At 24.7% G+C, this 14,634-nt stretch overlaps 1 protein-coding gene across 1 annotated transcript, besides 4 other annotated features; it reads left to right on the top strand. All coding sequences in view use genetic code 6, as the record gives it.

Moving 5' to 3' along the window:
• Positions 1-333: 333 nt before the first annotated feature.
• IMG5_139330 (hypothetical protein) lies at positions 334-12,624 on the top strand (the record flags this gene model as incomplete). Its single annotated transcript, XM_004031358.1, has 15 exons — positions 334-1,105; positions 1,150-1,293; positions 1,876-2,207; positions 2,382-2,721; positions 2,897-2,970; positions 3,107-3,459; positions 3,504-3,805; positions 3,847-4,971; positions 5,021-5,370; positions 5,470-8,186; positions 8,231-8,507; positions 8,556-8,725; positions 8,800-9,496; positions 9,538-10,710; positions 10,762-12,624. The coding sequence occupies 15 exons, from the start codon at positions 334-336 to the stop codon at positions 12,622-12,624; spliced, it is 10,689 nt and encodes a 3,562-aa protein (XP_004031406.1).
• Positions 8,510-8,549: a microsatellite.
• An 80-nt stretch (positions 12,625-12,704) lies between the features above and the next one.
• Positions 12,705-12,740: a microsatellite.
• A 472-nt stretch (positions 12,741-13,212) lies between these two features.
• Positions 13,213-13,281: a microsatellite.
• A 30-nt stretch (positions 13,282-13,311) lies between these two features.
• Positions 13,312-13,469: a microsatellite.
• Positions 13,470-14,634: the final 1,165 nt, after the last annotated feature.

Below are 14,634 nucleotides of genomic sequence, written 5' to 3'. Positions count from 1 at the left end.
AATTAATTATTTTCTTCTAAAAATTTAAATACTAATACAAGCAACGTTATAGTAAACTTAAAGTCAAAAGAAAACCAGAAATTACTAAAAATAAACAAATCTTAACTTTCAGAAAGTGGATAGAAAATTTTAGATGAAATAAATTTAACTAAAGAACTTCAAGCTATAAATGAATAAGATACAACTAATAAAAGCTTTATGAACGAATAAAAAAAAGTAAAAACTAATATTAGACATAAAAAAGGATAATTAAGTACACATCAGTAACAAGAATAATAATAAGATTATTTAACCCCTATGGATTTTATTCATTTAATACGAACAGATCCAGAAATGGCTGATGAATTTTGTTATTTAAATAAATGTTCCAATCCTTATGATTTCAAAATCGTAGAATTCGATAAAAGAAATACTCATGAATATATGACTATTTCAGCTCGAGGAGTAACTCATTTTGTAAATGATGAAGCTGTTTTTAAAACGATATAAGAATGGGAAAGAGAATCTTAAATGTTTTATAAGTTATTAGAAATAGAATTTTTTAAACAATATAAGAAATGGAAGAACTTTTCTTTATGGAAGAAATTAATGAGGAGAAATATGATGAGGGAATGCTCATATGTTCTAAGTTAACAATTGTTTATTGTTGATAGAAATTTATAGCCTGCTCTTTTGGAAATTAGAAATTTATGTTTGGAAAGCTAAGAATTTTCATATGTAGATTTAAGTATGGGACCGCCTTAAAAATATGAAGAATTTAAAAAAAGTTAAGAAAATTTCAGAATTTCTTCTACTGATTTTAAACTTGAGAAACTCGAGAATAATATTAAAGATATTATTCTTAATAATTGTTCCAAAAGTCTTGAAGTCTTTAAAGAAGAAAATAGAATTCCTTCCATGGAAACTAAATAAGATGAATCAAAATTTAAATAAAAAACACCTTTGTTAGTTGGAGATGAAACTGGTAAGGAGATGCCTTTTACTTAAGAAGCTACAATAAGAACATATTATAAAAGATTAAATAAATTTGTTAGGTTAGTCGATTACATTGCTGTAGATTCGAAAATTAAAATGATTAATAATTCTACTCATGCTGTTATTAAACGTATTATATATTTATTATTTAAAATTTAAATATAAAAAATATAGATGTAAACGAATTAAACGATAATTGTTAAGAAGGTTACTAAAATTTATCTAGTATGATAATTATTGATGCTTCACATATTGGACCTGAATTATAATTTACACCAAATCGAGATGTATTTAGAAGAATATTTGAAGAAATAGTAAGTAAAAGTGTTTAAAGAATATGTAATAAGCACAAATAATTTATTAATGAAAAAGATATAAGTAAATATGTACGAACAGATGAAGGAAGTAATAGTGAACAAAAAACTTATAAAGATAGTACAGACTTATTTTAAATTATAAATAATGATAGTTTATATAGATAAAGTTAATTAGAAATAGTTCAAGTAATTAATAAAGCATTTAACTATGTATAAGATTATGCATAGTTTTTGGTACCATTTTTGGAAATTTATATTGAAAATTTGAATATTTAATGGGATTTGGTAGAATAATATGAAAATGACTAATTTAAAAAAATGATTGAAAAATTCAAAGAATAAGATTTAAAATTCTAAGCTATTGAACCTAATAAAGAACTTGGGATTGCTTATTTTGAAAATATGGCTTTAAAAGATAAAATTAAAAATATTTCAAATAATTGTCTTAATGAATTAACTAAATTAATGCCTGAACTACTTTACTAAAAATCTAAAAACTTTCTTATAAAATTAAATAATTTTAATCAAAAAATCGCGTTGGCTCCAATTAATGTTGAATAATTCGTTTAATATAATGAATAAGTTAACGATATTAGCAATAAAATTGAAGAAATAACTTCAGAAAATGCAGATATCTAAGAATTATTGTTACTTATTGATGAACATAAAATAAGACTACCAGATGTATATAAGTAAAAAGTCAAAGAAGCATAATAACAAATGTAAACTTTAAGACAAAAAGTTAGTGACGCTTAAGCTTCGTCTGATTAAAACTCTAAAAAATTTTAAAAACAACTTGAATAAATGGTTCCGGGAATATAAGAGGAAGTAAAAGAATTAGAATTAGTTTTATAAAAAGTAGATTATGCAAAATTAGAGGCTCCTATAGATTAAACATGTGAATAAATAGAATAAGTAAATATATTAATTTTTTATTTAAAAAAATAATAAATAAAGATATCGAAAAAATTAAATTAAATAGTCGAATAAAGTAAAAAAATAAATCAATTTTAATTTTCTATGTAAGTTGATATTACTTAGTTTGAAAAAATGGATATTTTTCAAAGAGAATTTTAACTAATTGAAAAGTTATGGATGGGAAGAAAAGATTGGAAAAATAGTATTTAAAAATGGGAAGATATTTAATTTGGGGAAATTAATATCGAAGAAATAAGCTAAACAGTAGAAAAATTATCCAAAACATCAAATTAATGTGCAAAAGAATTAGAAACAAATGATGTAAGCAGAGTTTTTAAATAAGAAATTGAAGATTTTAAAATTTTTTTATCCCTTTTAGGCTCTCTTAAAGATCCGGCTTTGACAGAAGAACCTTGGGAAGAAATAAGATAATTAATATTAGAAAATGGCAAATTACCTAAAGAAGAAGGAATTCCTTTTTGTGATTTAAAAGATCCAAAATATAATTTAGGTTGGATAAAAAAGAATAATATAGTCTAATTTAAAGACCATATAGCTGAAATTGCATTAAAAGCAGCTAAAGAGGCAGAATTAATAAAAATGATAAGAAATGTGGAAGGTTTTTGGATTGGAAGTTAATTGATCGTGAACAATTATAAAGATAGAGCAGATGCTTTTATAATTAGGAAATAACGAAGATTTAATAGCTAAAATGGATGATACATTACTTGTTGTAAATAATATTTTAGCTTCAAGATTTGTAGAAAGAATTATATGGAAGGGTTGAAAAATAATTAAAGCTTTTTAGATATTTGCAAGAATTGATTGATGAATGGTATACACATTAAAGAAATTGGCTTTATTTAGAACCTATTCTTTGTTCAGTTTATGCTCAGAAAAATATGGCAAAAGAAGTAAAAATATTCAATAATGCAGATACCAGTTGGAAAAGATTAATGAAGACTGCAAGAGATTACCCGAATGTAAAAAAATGGGCTGAAGATTATCAAGCAAGATAGTATTTAAATACTCTTAAAAATAATAATAAAACTTTCGAAGTCATTTAAAAAGCTTTAGATGAATTGTTAGAGAAAAAAAGAGAAGTATTTTAAAGATTTTTTTTCTTGTCTAATGATGAACTATTGGAAATTCTTTCTTAAGCAAAAAATTTAAAGTCTGTTGTTTAAAATCTCAGAAAATGCTTTGAAAATATTGTTAAACTTGATTTTGATTAATCTGATTGTGTTTTGTATACCTTTTTTTTTATTATTTTTTTATTTTATTTTTTCATAGAGCTATGATTTCTGCAGAAGGTGAAAGAGTGGCTTTGAAAAATTATTAAGCAAGAGGGGAAGAAGTTGAAGGATGGTTTAAAGATTTAGAGGAATCTATGAAATATTCATTAAAAGCAGTTATTAGATCAGCCCTTATTAAATATGAAGACGATGATACTCAAAGATCTTAATGGGTTTTAAATTTCCCTTCCCAAGTGGTCCTTGTATTAGATGCAATTTATTGGACAAAAATAACCGAAGAGAATTATTTAAGTCCAGATGCTGATGGAGATTTATTTGATTGGTTAGAAGGAAATATATGTAAAAAATATATATAAAATATAAATTAAAATTAAAAAAAGCATAATTGGAGGAATTAACAGAATTGATAAGAGGAGATCTGACAGATTTATAAAGAAAAACATTATCTGCTTTGGCTGTATAAGATGTCCATTATCGAGATATAATAGAAGAATTAGCCTAAATTGGTGTAGAATCAATGGATGAGTTTAAGTGGTAGCAATAACTTCGTTTGTATATAGAAGATGATTCTATTTTCTGTAGATAAGTAAATGCTAAGCTTCCTTATGGATATGAATATATAGGCGCTTAGCCAAGGCTCGTAATAACTCCTTTAACTGATCGTTGCTGGATGACTATAACAGGAGCTTTAGGCATAAAATTAGGCGCTGCCCCTGCTGGACCAGCAGGAACAGGGAAAACAGAAAGTTGCAAAGATTTAGCAAAAGCTCTAGGAAAATATTGTATCGTGTTTAATTGTTCGGATTAAATAAATGTAAAAATGATGGAAAAATTGTTTATGGGATTATGTTACACAGGCTCTTGGACATGTTTGGATGAATTCAATAGAATAGATATTGAAGTTCTTTCTGTTATAGCTTAATAAGTACTCACAATAAGAGAAGCGCATTTAAGAATTTCGCAATTATAATTAAATGATAGGTCTTTCAATTTTTTTGGGAAAAATATAACTTTAGGATTAACTGCCGATATGGGTATCTTTACAACTATGAACCCAGGTTATGCTGGCAGAACTGAACTTCCAGATAATCTAAAAATTCTGTTTAGACCAGTGGCTATGATGGTTCCAGATTATACACTTATTGCTGAAATTATGTTATTTGCAGAAGGATTTTCTAACGCGAAAGATTTATCCAGAAAAATGACTAAATTATATTAATTGAGTTCTGAATAGTTATCCTAATAAGATCATTATGATTTTGGTATGAGAGCTGTTAAGAGTGTCCTTGTAATGGCTGGAGCACTCAAAAGGGCTGAACCAGAAATAACTGAAGACATTGTTTTGATTAGAGCTATGAGAGATTCTAATGTTCCTAAGTTTTTGAGTCATGATATTCCTCTTTTTAATGCTATAGTTTAAGATCTTTTCCCAGGAACGAATATTCCCGCTATGTAAAATGAAAGATTGGAAGAAGCTATTAGATTAAGGATTTAATATGATTAACGTATTTTAATTTTTTTTGATAATTTTTTGTTAATTTATTTTTTTATTAGTTAATCAAATACCTACTTTTATTGAAAAAGTCTTGTAATTTCATGAAACGCTTAAAGTTAGATTCGGTGTTATGGTTATTGGACCTACCATGGGAGGAAAATCAAAATGTATTGAAATTTTAAGATAAGCTTATATGCATTTGAATGAATAAATTCGTTCAAACACACCTAACAATATTAATACTCATCCGGATTTTTAAAACATTTTAATTAGTACCCTTAATCCAAAATCAATTTCTATGGAAGAACTTTATGGAGAATTTGATCCGTTGTCATAAGCATGGAATGATGGCTTAGCATCTACAATAATAAGAGAATATGTTAATATTGAAAATTCAGATAAAAAATGGGTAAATGATAAATATAAATTATTCTTTATACGTTTTAAAAAAATTATATTATTAAATATATTTAATAATAATAATAATAATAAATTTTAAATAAAAAAGGTTGTTTTTGATGGACCTGTAGATGCTTTATGGATAGAAAATATGAATAGTGTGTTAGATGACTCAATGACATTATGTTTATCAAATGGAGAACGTATAAAATTAAAACCATAAATGAAAATGTTATTCGAAGTTCAAGATTTAGCTGTAGCCTCACCTGCTACAGTATCACGTTGTGGAATGGTTTATATTGATTCCGATGTCGTAGGGTATGAAGCTACAGTAGACAGTTGTTTTTAAAAAGAAATTTATCCTTTAATAAAACAAAATGAACAAAACAAAGAAAATTTAAAGCTTAATTTTAATATGTACTTCAAAAAAACATTATCTTATATAAAAAAGAAGAAATTTAAATATACCATTTAAATTGTAGATACAAATCTAGCAATATCAGTGTGTAGAAACATAAAGCTTATTTTAAGTTTGGATCCTTATAAAGATCATATAATGTAAGAGAATGCAAAAAAAGCTATTGAGAAGTTAATATTTTGGTCGATTATTTGGGGAATAGGAGGTTGCATATCAAGCTCTAGTATTAAAGATTTCCAAAATGGATTAGTAGAAATTTTTTCTACTGATGTTATTCCAAGAGGTTCTGTTTTTGATTATTATTTCACTTTATCGAAATCTGAAGGAGAATTTATTTCTTGGTCAGAAATTATTCCAGAATTTGAATATTTTGCAGATTCTTCATATTTCTCGTTAGTAGTGCCTACTACAGATACAGTTTGCTATTCTTGGTTTTTAGAAAAGTCAATTACCCTTCTCTAACCTGTATTTATTACAGGAATGACTGGTACTGGAAAGACTATCATTATTAATAGCACTTTAAATTAGATGAAAGAATAAAATTTAATCTCAACTTGTGAAATGACTTTTTCGGCCAAAACTTCAGCTAAAGCTACATAAGGTTAGATTGAAAACAAATTATAAACCCAAAGAAAAAATAAAAAAACTGTACTTATGCCTCCTCCCGGAAGAAGTCTTGTTATTTTTGTTGATGATATTAATATGCCAAGTGTAGAAGTTTATGGGGCTCAGCCTCCAATTGAACTTTTAAGACAGTTCTAAGATTACAAAGGAGTATATGATCGTAAAAATTTGTTTTGGAAAGAAATTGAATAGACTGTACTTATTATTGCTGCTGCACCGCCTGGGGGTGGTCGTAGTTCTTTAACTGAAAGATTTACTAGACACTTCACAATAATGACCGTTCCAGATAATCAAACGGCCTCTTTAACTCATATATTTAGTAGTATATTCAAAGGATTTTTGTAAGTTAAAAAATTCAAGAAAGAAATAATAGAATTAGGAGAAAATGAAGGAGTAGTAAACGCAACACTGAATATGTATTAATATATATCAGAATAGCTATTACCTACGCCTTCAAAATAACATTATATATTTAATCTAAGAGATGTATCAAAAGTATTTTAAGGAATTCTTAATGCAAAGCCGAATATAATTGTTTCGGTAGAAAATTTGGCTAAACTTTGGATTCATGAGTGTGCAAGAGTATTCCATGATCGACTTATAAATGAATAAGATAGGTAATGGTTTATGGAAAATGCATGTAAGTAAGTCATTATGAATTTCAAGTTAGATTGGAAAAAAGAATAAGTCTTCAACGGAGAAGTGCCTCTTATTTTTAGTGATTTTTTAAAAAAAGGTTTAGATAGGGAAGATCGTAATTATGAAGAAGTAAAGGACTTTTAAAAATTAACAAAAATAATAGAAGATTATATGTTAGAAGATACAAAAATTTCACTTGTTTTATTTAGAGATGCTGTTGAACATATGTCAAGAATCGCAAGGGTACTTTCACTTTAAAGAGGACATTTTATGTTAGTAGGAGTTGGAGGTTCAGGTAAGAAAAGCGTTACAACAGTTGCAGCAGCATTAGCAGGATGTGAATTAATGAGTATTGAACCTAAAAAAGTATACGGGAAGAAAGAATTTAAAGAAGACTTACTAAAAATGATGAAAAGAGCAGGTATTTAAAATCGTTAGGTTGTATTTTTGTTTGCTGATACATAGATTTTATAAGAAGGGTTTTTAGAAGATGTAAATAATCTTTTAAATAGCGGAGAAGTTCCAAATATGTTATTAAAGGATGAAATCGAAGAAATAAATAATGCATTAGCTTAGGATGCAAATGAGTTAAAAAGAAGTGATACATATTAACTTTTTGTTGAAAGAGTAAGAAGTTAACTGCATATAGTTCTAGCAATGTCTCCTATAGGAAATGCTTTAAGAGTAAGAATGAGAATGTTCCCTTCAATTGTAAACTGCTGTACTATTGATTGGCTTAATCCTTGGCCAGAGGAGGCACTTAATACTGTTGCAGTAATGTTTTTAGAAAATCTAGAAGTTGAAGGATTGACTAAAGAAAAGAAAAAATAGCTTGCGAAATGCTGTGTTTTTGTTCATTAAAGTGTGGAAGAAGAAGCATAATTGTTCTTTAAAAATTTAAGAAGGAGGGTTTATATTACACCCAAAAGTTATATTGATTTGATTGAAGGTTATAAAGAATTACTTAAAAATAAATAAGAATCATTAGATACTTAGAAAAATAAATTAAGTAGTGGGCTCTATAAATTAAAAGAAGCGAATGATATTATTAAAGAACTTAAAGAAAAACTAACAGAATTATAACCTGTTTTACAAAAAAAAACCATAGAATAAGATGAGCTTATCAAAAAATTGGAAATTGATAGGTTTTTTTTATTTTTATATATGTTTTTAAAATTTGTTTTTTTAGTTTTGAGGCTAACAAAGTTAGAGTAGTTGTTAAAGAAGAAGAAGCTCAGGTAAACGATAAGGCTTAAGAAATAAGAGAAATGAAAAATGAAGCCGATAAAGTTTTATAAGCTGCTCTTCCTATGCTCTAAGCAGCAAACGAAGCATTAAATATTTTAGACAGGAAAGTTATATCAGAAATAAAAGCAAATAATAATCCAAATGAATTAGTTTTATTTACATTATAATGCGTTGCTTGTCTTTTTGATGAAAAGCAAGATTGGGATGGTATAAAGAAAGTAATTTTTAAATATAAAAATAAATTAATAAAATATAAAAATTATTAGTTATTAGCAGATCCTAATTTAGTATCAAAAATGAAAAACTTAGATGTCTATAATATAACACCCAAAGTAGAAAAAAATATAAAAGCGAAAATAGCTTCTAATGAAAATTTCAATCCTACGAAATTAGCGACTGTTTAGGCTGCTGCAAAGGCTATATGTGAATGGGTTATGTAAATAAAAAATAAATATTAATATATATATATATAAATAATTAATTATTTAATATATTATTTATGAATTATAGAGCTGTCGCTAATTTTACAGAGGTAAATAAATTGATTTAAGCAAAGAAATCTGTAGTTGATAAAATGAACGTTGAATTGGATAAAGCAAATAAAGAATTAGCTATAAAATAAGGTGAACTAATGAAAGTAGAAGAAAAAGTTGGCAAGTTAGAACGTGAATATAACGAAAATAAATAAGAAAAAGACCGTTTAGATTAAGATATATAAAAGACTGCTGATAGATTAGTTCGTGCAGAAGAATTAACTGTTGGTTTAGCAGATGAATAAGTGCGTTGGAAAGAAACAGTAGAATCATTAGGGGGTTAAATTAAGCTTTTATTGGCAGATGTTTTTGTTGCTTCAGCGTCAGTTACTTATTATGGGCCTTTTACAGGCACTTATAGAGAAAATCTGGTACAAAAATGGCTTGAGAAATGCTAAGCTGAATAGATTTAAACTTCTGAAAATTATTCTTTGGATCAAGTTTTTGGAGAACCTGTAGAAATTCGAAATTGGAATGCAAAAGGATTACCTTCAGATAGTGTTTCTGTAAACAATGGAATTCTAGTTCATACATGTAGATCTTTCCCTCTTTTAATTGATCCATAATTATAAGCTTCAAGATGGATAAAAAATTTATAATAATAAAATAATATGTTTTGCTTAAAAATGAATGATGAAAAACTATTTTAAACTCTTGAATAATGTGTTAGAATGGTATTTTTTTTTTATTATTATTTTATAAATAAATTAATAAGGGTTAACCTTTAATGATTGAAGATATGGAAGAAACATTAGAAGCTACATTAGAACCTTTATTAATGAAACAATTTACATATGTAAATAGACGAAAAATTTTAAAAATAGGGGATTCAGATGTCGAATATGATAAAAACTTCAAACTGTATATATAAACAAAAATTCCTAACCCAAATTTCCTACCTGAAATATTCATTCGCGTAACAGTAATAAATTTTACAGTAACTGAACTAGGTTTAGAAGAATAATTACTTGGAGATGTAGTCAAAAAAGAAATGCCAGAAGTTGAATAAGTCAAAAATGAACTTATAATATCGATAGCTGAAGGAAAAACATAATTAAAGAAAAATGAAGATAAAATACTTGAATTATTAACAAGTTCAAAAGGAATGATATTAGATGATGTAGAACTAATAGAAAATCTGAAGCTTTCAAAAAAAACATCAGAGATTGTAAAAGAAAATATCACAGAAGCAGAAGTTAAGAAAATAGAAATTGATATTGCGCGTTCTTAATACAAAACAGTTGCTTAAAGAGGTTCAATCCTATATTTTGTTATTGCCGATTTGGCTTTAATAGATCCTATGTATTAATTTTCTTTGGCTTATTTTAGCAGATTATTTAGCTTAATAATTGAAAATTCTGAAAAAGCCAACGATATAAATGTTAGAGTTGATATACTTATAAAAACAATTACTCAAACGATTTTTTTGAATGTTTGTAGAGGACTTTTTAATGATCATAAAAGAATTTTCTCCTTTATGGTAAGCTCGACGATATAAATTCGCTCAGGTATTATCTCTAAGTAAGAATGGTAAGTTTTTTGCAGAGGTCCTCCTATTCTTAAAGATAAATTACCACCTGCTCCTAATAATATGAATATATCAAATAAGACTTGGAGTAAAGTTGTGGCTATTTCGAGTTTATAAGTTTTTTCAGTATTATTGCAGGCATTTAAAGATCAACCGAAAGATTGGGAAACTTGGATATAATCTAATGAACCATTTTTATAATAACTGCCTTCCAAATTTAAAACTGAACTTACACCATTTTAGAAACTACTGCTTGTAAGAATTCTTAGGGAAGAAAAAACTCAATATACTATGAGTTATTATGTAGAATCTTCACTTGGTAAAAAGTTCTCTTCGAATTCTGCTGCAGTTATGGAAGAAGTAAAAAAGCATTAAATATTATATCATTTTTTAAAAAAATAAAAAAATTAGGTTTATAAAGATACTGATTATAAAACTCCTTTAATATTTATTCTTTCTTAAGGCGCTGATCCTCTTTTGAATTTATTAAGATTTTCAAAAGATATGAAAATGCCATAAGATAAACTTTAAATCATTTCTTTAGGTTAAGGACAAGGTCCAATTGCATAAAAAGCTATAGAAATTGGTTTAAAAACAGGAGGTTGGGTAATATTATAAAACTGTCATTTGGGTAAATCATTTATGTAAAAACTTGAAGAGTTAATAGCTAATATAATCTCTCCTCCCTAAAATAATGAAAAGCAAGAACAACAGTAAGAATTTAATTCGGATTTTCGTTTATTTTTAACATCTATGCCTTGTGATTATTTCCCTGTAAGTATATTACAAAACAGTATAAAATTAACAAACGAACCACCAAAAGGAATAAAATCAAACATATTCAAAACTTATTCAGAAATTTCAGAAGAAAGATTTGAATCATGTAGCAAAATAGGACATTGGAAAAAGCTTTTGTTTTCTCTCTCTTTTTTCCATGCAATAGTATAAGAAAGAAGAAAATTTGGTCCTTTAGGTTGGAACATTAGATATGAATTTAATGATTCTGATTTAGATACTGCTACTACAATTCTTAAAGATATGTTAGAAGCAAATGAAGAAATTCCTTGGGATGCTTTAAGATACGTTATCGGATAAATCACTTATGGAGGAAGAGTTACAGATGATTGGGATAGAAGAACTTTAATGTCAATATTAAATAATTATGTAAATGAAGATGTTTTAAAAGATAAATTTAACTTTTCAGAATCAGGAATTTATTATTCACCAAAAATGGGCGATTTATAATATTATAGAAATATTATAGAAAATTTCCCTCTCTTTGAATCTCCTGAAGTATTTGGAATGCATGAAAATGCAAATATTGCTTTCTAGCTAAAAGAGTCTAGAATTGCATTAGATACAATAGCAGGTATTTAGCCACGTGAAAGTACATCTAGTGGAGACGAAGGCGAAAAATCCGCAGATAAATTATTAGAAGAAATGTGTATTATGTTCGAAGAAAAGCTACCTCCTTTACTAAAGAAAGACACGCCAAGTTTAGGTTTAAAAAAGAATGAGCAAATAGATTCTTTAATAGTTTGTTTAAATTAAGAATGTGAAAGATTCAATAAATTACTAAATGTTATAAAGTTTTGTCTATAGAACTTACAAAAAGCAATAAAAGGTGAAGTTGTAATGAGTGCAGAATTAGACAAAGCTTCCCAAAGCCTAATAAACAATTAAGTCCCGGATATGTGGAAAGGCAAATCTTATCCTTCATTGAAAAATCTTTCAAGTTGGTTTGATGATTTGATAAAAAGGACAGACTTTTTCAGAAACTGGCTTCTTGCAGATAATTATCCTAAAACTTTTTGGTTGCCTGCATTTTTCTTCCCTTAAGGTTTCTTAACTTCTATTTTATAAAATTATGCAAGATAAAATAAAATTGCTATTGATTGTCTGAACTTTTAATTTAAATATTCTAAATACATTGAATCCGAATAAATCATGGATAAATCATAAAATGGAGCTTTTATTTACGGACTTTTTATTGAAGGATGTTAATTTGATGTTTCTAAAGGATGTCTTGAAGATAGTGCACCTGGTGTTATGTATACTTAAGTTCCTATTATTGAATTTGTTCCTCAAGAAAATTATAAATCGAAACATGAAGATTATAAAATGCCTGTTTATAAGACTCTTCTTAGGGCTGGTACACTTTCTACTACTGGACATTCTACTAACTTTATTATCGGTATTGATACACCTACCAAGAAAAAACCCGAATATTGGATTTTGAAAGGTGCTGCTTTAGCTTGTGCATTAAATGATTGATTATTTTTTTTTTTAAAAAAAAGTAATTTAATAATTATCATTATATAAAATAATCTATGTTATTAATAAAAAATAATAGCTTTTTAAAAATTTATTTGTAAAAAATTATTTTTAAAGTTAATTATAAAAAAAAAAAAAAAATTATTAAATATAATTAATATTAATAATTAGTTTTCAAAAAAAAAATATAAAATATTTTATTTACAAAATTAATTTTGTAAAAAAGATTAAAGTTTTATTTAAATACCATAAATTATTATTTTAGGAATTATTTTATTTTTTTACTTTTAAAATAATTCATAAATCTAATTAGATATATGTAATTGTGTCAATAAATAAAAAAAATAGTATTTATAAATATATAAAAAATATAATAGTTAATTATAATAATGAACACAAAATATAAAAAAAGCGATAAATAATTTTTTTATATTATAAAATAATTTAATAAAAAAAAAACTTTGTCTGCTAATAGAAAGTTTTTAACAAAAATTAATTATGTTCACTTAATTAAATCAGCCAAGTAAAAATTAAAGAACAAAAATATTAAAATATAATACTTTTATTGTTGTTTATAAAACTTTTAGGATATATAAATAAATAAATAAATATATAAATATATAAATATATAATATATATATATATATATATATATATCAATATTTGAATAAAATTTTTCCTAGTAATTAAAAATAAAAATAAAAATAAAAATAAAATTAAAAATAAAATTAAAAATATAAATAAAAATAAAAATAAAAATAAAATTAAAAATAAAATTAAAAATAAAATTAAAAATAAAAATAAAAATAAAATAAAAATAAATTTAAAAATAAAAATAAAAATAATATAAATATACTTTGTTCTTTAAGTTATTACTATAATGTAATATATATTAATTTGTACTAATTTTTAATAATGAAAAATTAAATATATACTTTTTTATATATATTTATTTAAAGAATAACTTCTTATGATTTACAAATACATAAAGAAAAAAATATTAATAATAAACTAATACATTATAATTGTATTAATTATTTGCTTTTTTAATTTTAAAATATTTATATTATTTTATATAATTATTTAATATTGTTCTCAAAATTTTACTTTCGAAATCCGTTTTCTAAAATAAAAATTTACAAGTTTTATTTCATTTTTTTTCATTTACTTTTTTCGAAATCAAATTTAAAAAATGGAATTTTATAAAATTTTGACATAAGAGTTTATTTAGTTTCACATTATATAATTATATTTTTTTTTAATTATTTAGGTTTACTATAATGCCATATATTTGTGATAGTTGAAGTAATATACTAAGGAAAAGCTTAAAAGCCTTTATAAATGAAAACATCCAAAAACAACCATAAATATGATACCAGATATTATTTCTTGCATAATTAATAAAAGGAGTTTTGTTTTTATTTTTAATATCTCAACGCTAAATATAAAAATAAATATGACTATCCAATAAAAAAAAAAACATTGAGAAAAATATGCTTATTATTAATAGCACTAAAGTTATATATTTTACTGCATTAATAAATTATTTTAATTAATTAAATACTATAAATATATTTTTTAATTAGTGAACAAAAACTAAAAATAATACAAAATAAATATCTGTAAAACATAAAAAAATATAAGTAAATATTTATAATTTTTTTCTATTATCAATAAATATTTATAAAAACTCACTTTTTTTAATATTTTTTTAGCATTTCATTTAACAAAAAAAATAGTAAGAGTAATAATTTTTTATTAACTTTAAAAAATAAATAGGAATCCATCATATTTTTTAAAATTAACCCTTTTTTAAGCTTAAATAAGCAAATTTTAATAAATATATTACGTATGCAAATAAACTCAACCATAATATGGTTTTGGTATTAAATTTAAAAGATATAACTTATAAATATTGAATATAATATAATCAATCATCTTATGTATAAATCTTATATATTTTATGTTAATGTTAAAATACATTTTTCTAAATTTTAAATTATTTATTAA

This window comes from Ichthyophthirius multifiliis, assembly GCF_000220395.1.
Source record: "Ichthyophthirius multifiliis unplaced genomic scaffold scaff_1120509251080, whole genome shotgun sequence".
Taxonomy (NCBI): Eukaryota; Ciliophora; class Oligohymenophorea; order Hymenostomatida; genus Ichthyophthirius; species Ichthyophthirius multifiliis.
Note: the sequence above shows the minus strand (reverse complement) of the source record. Positions and strands in the feature narration are given on the sequence as shown.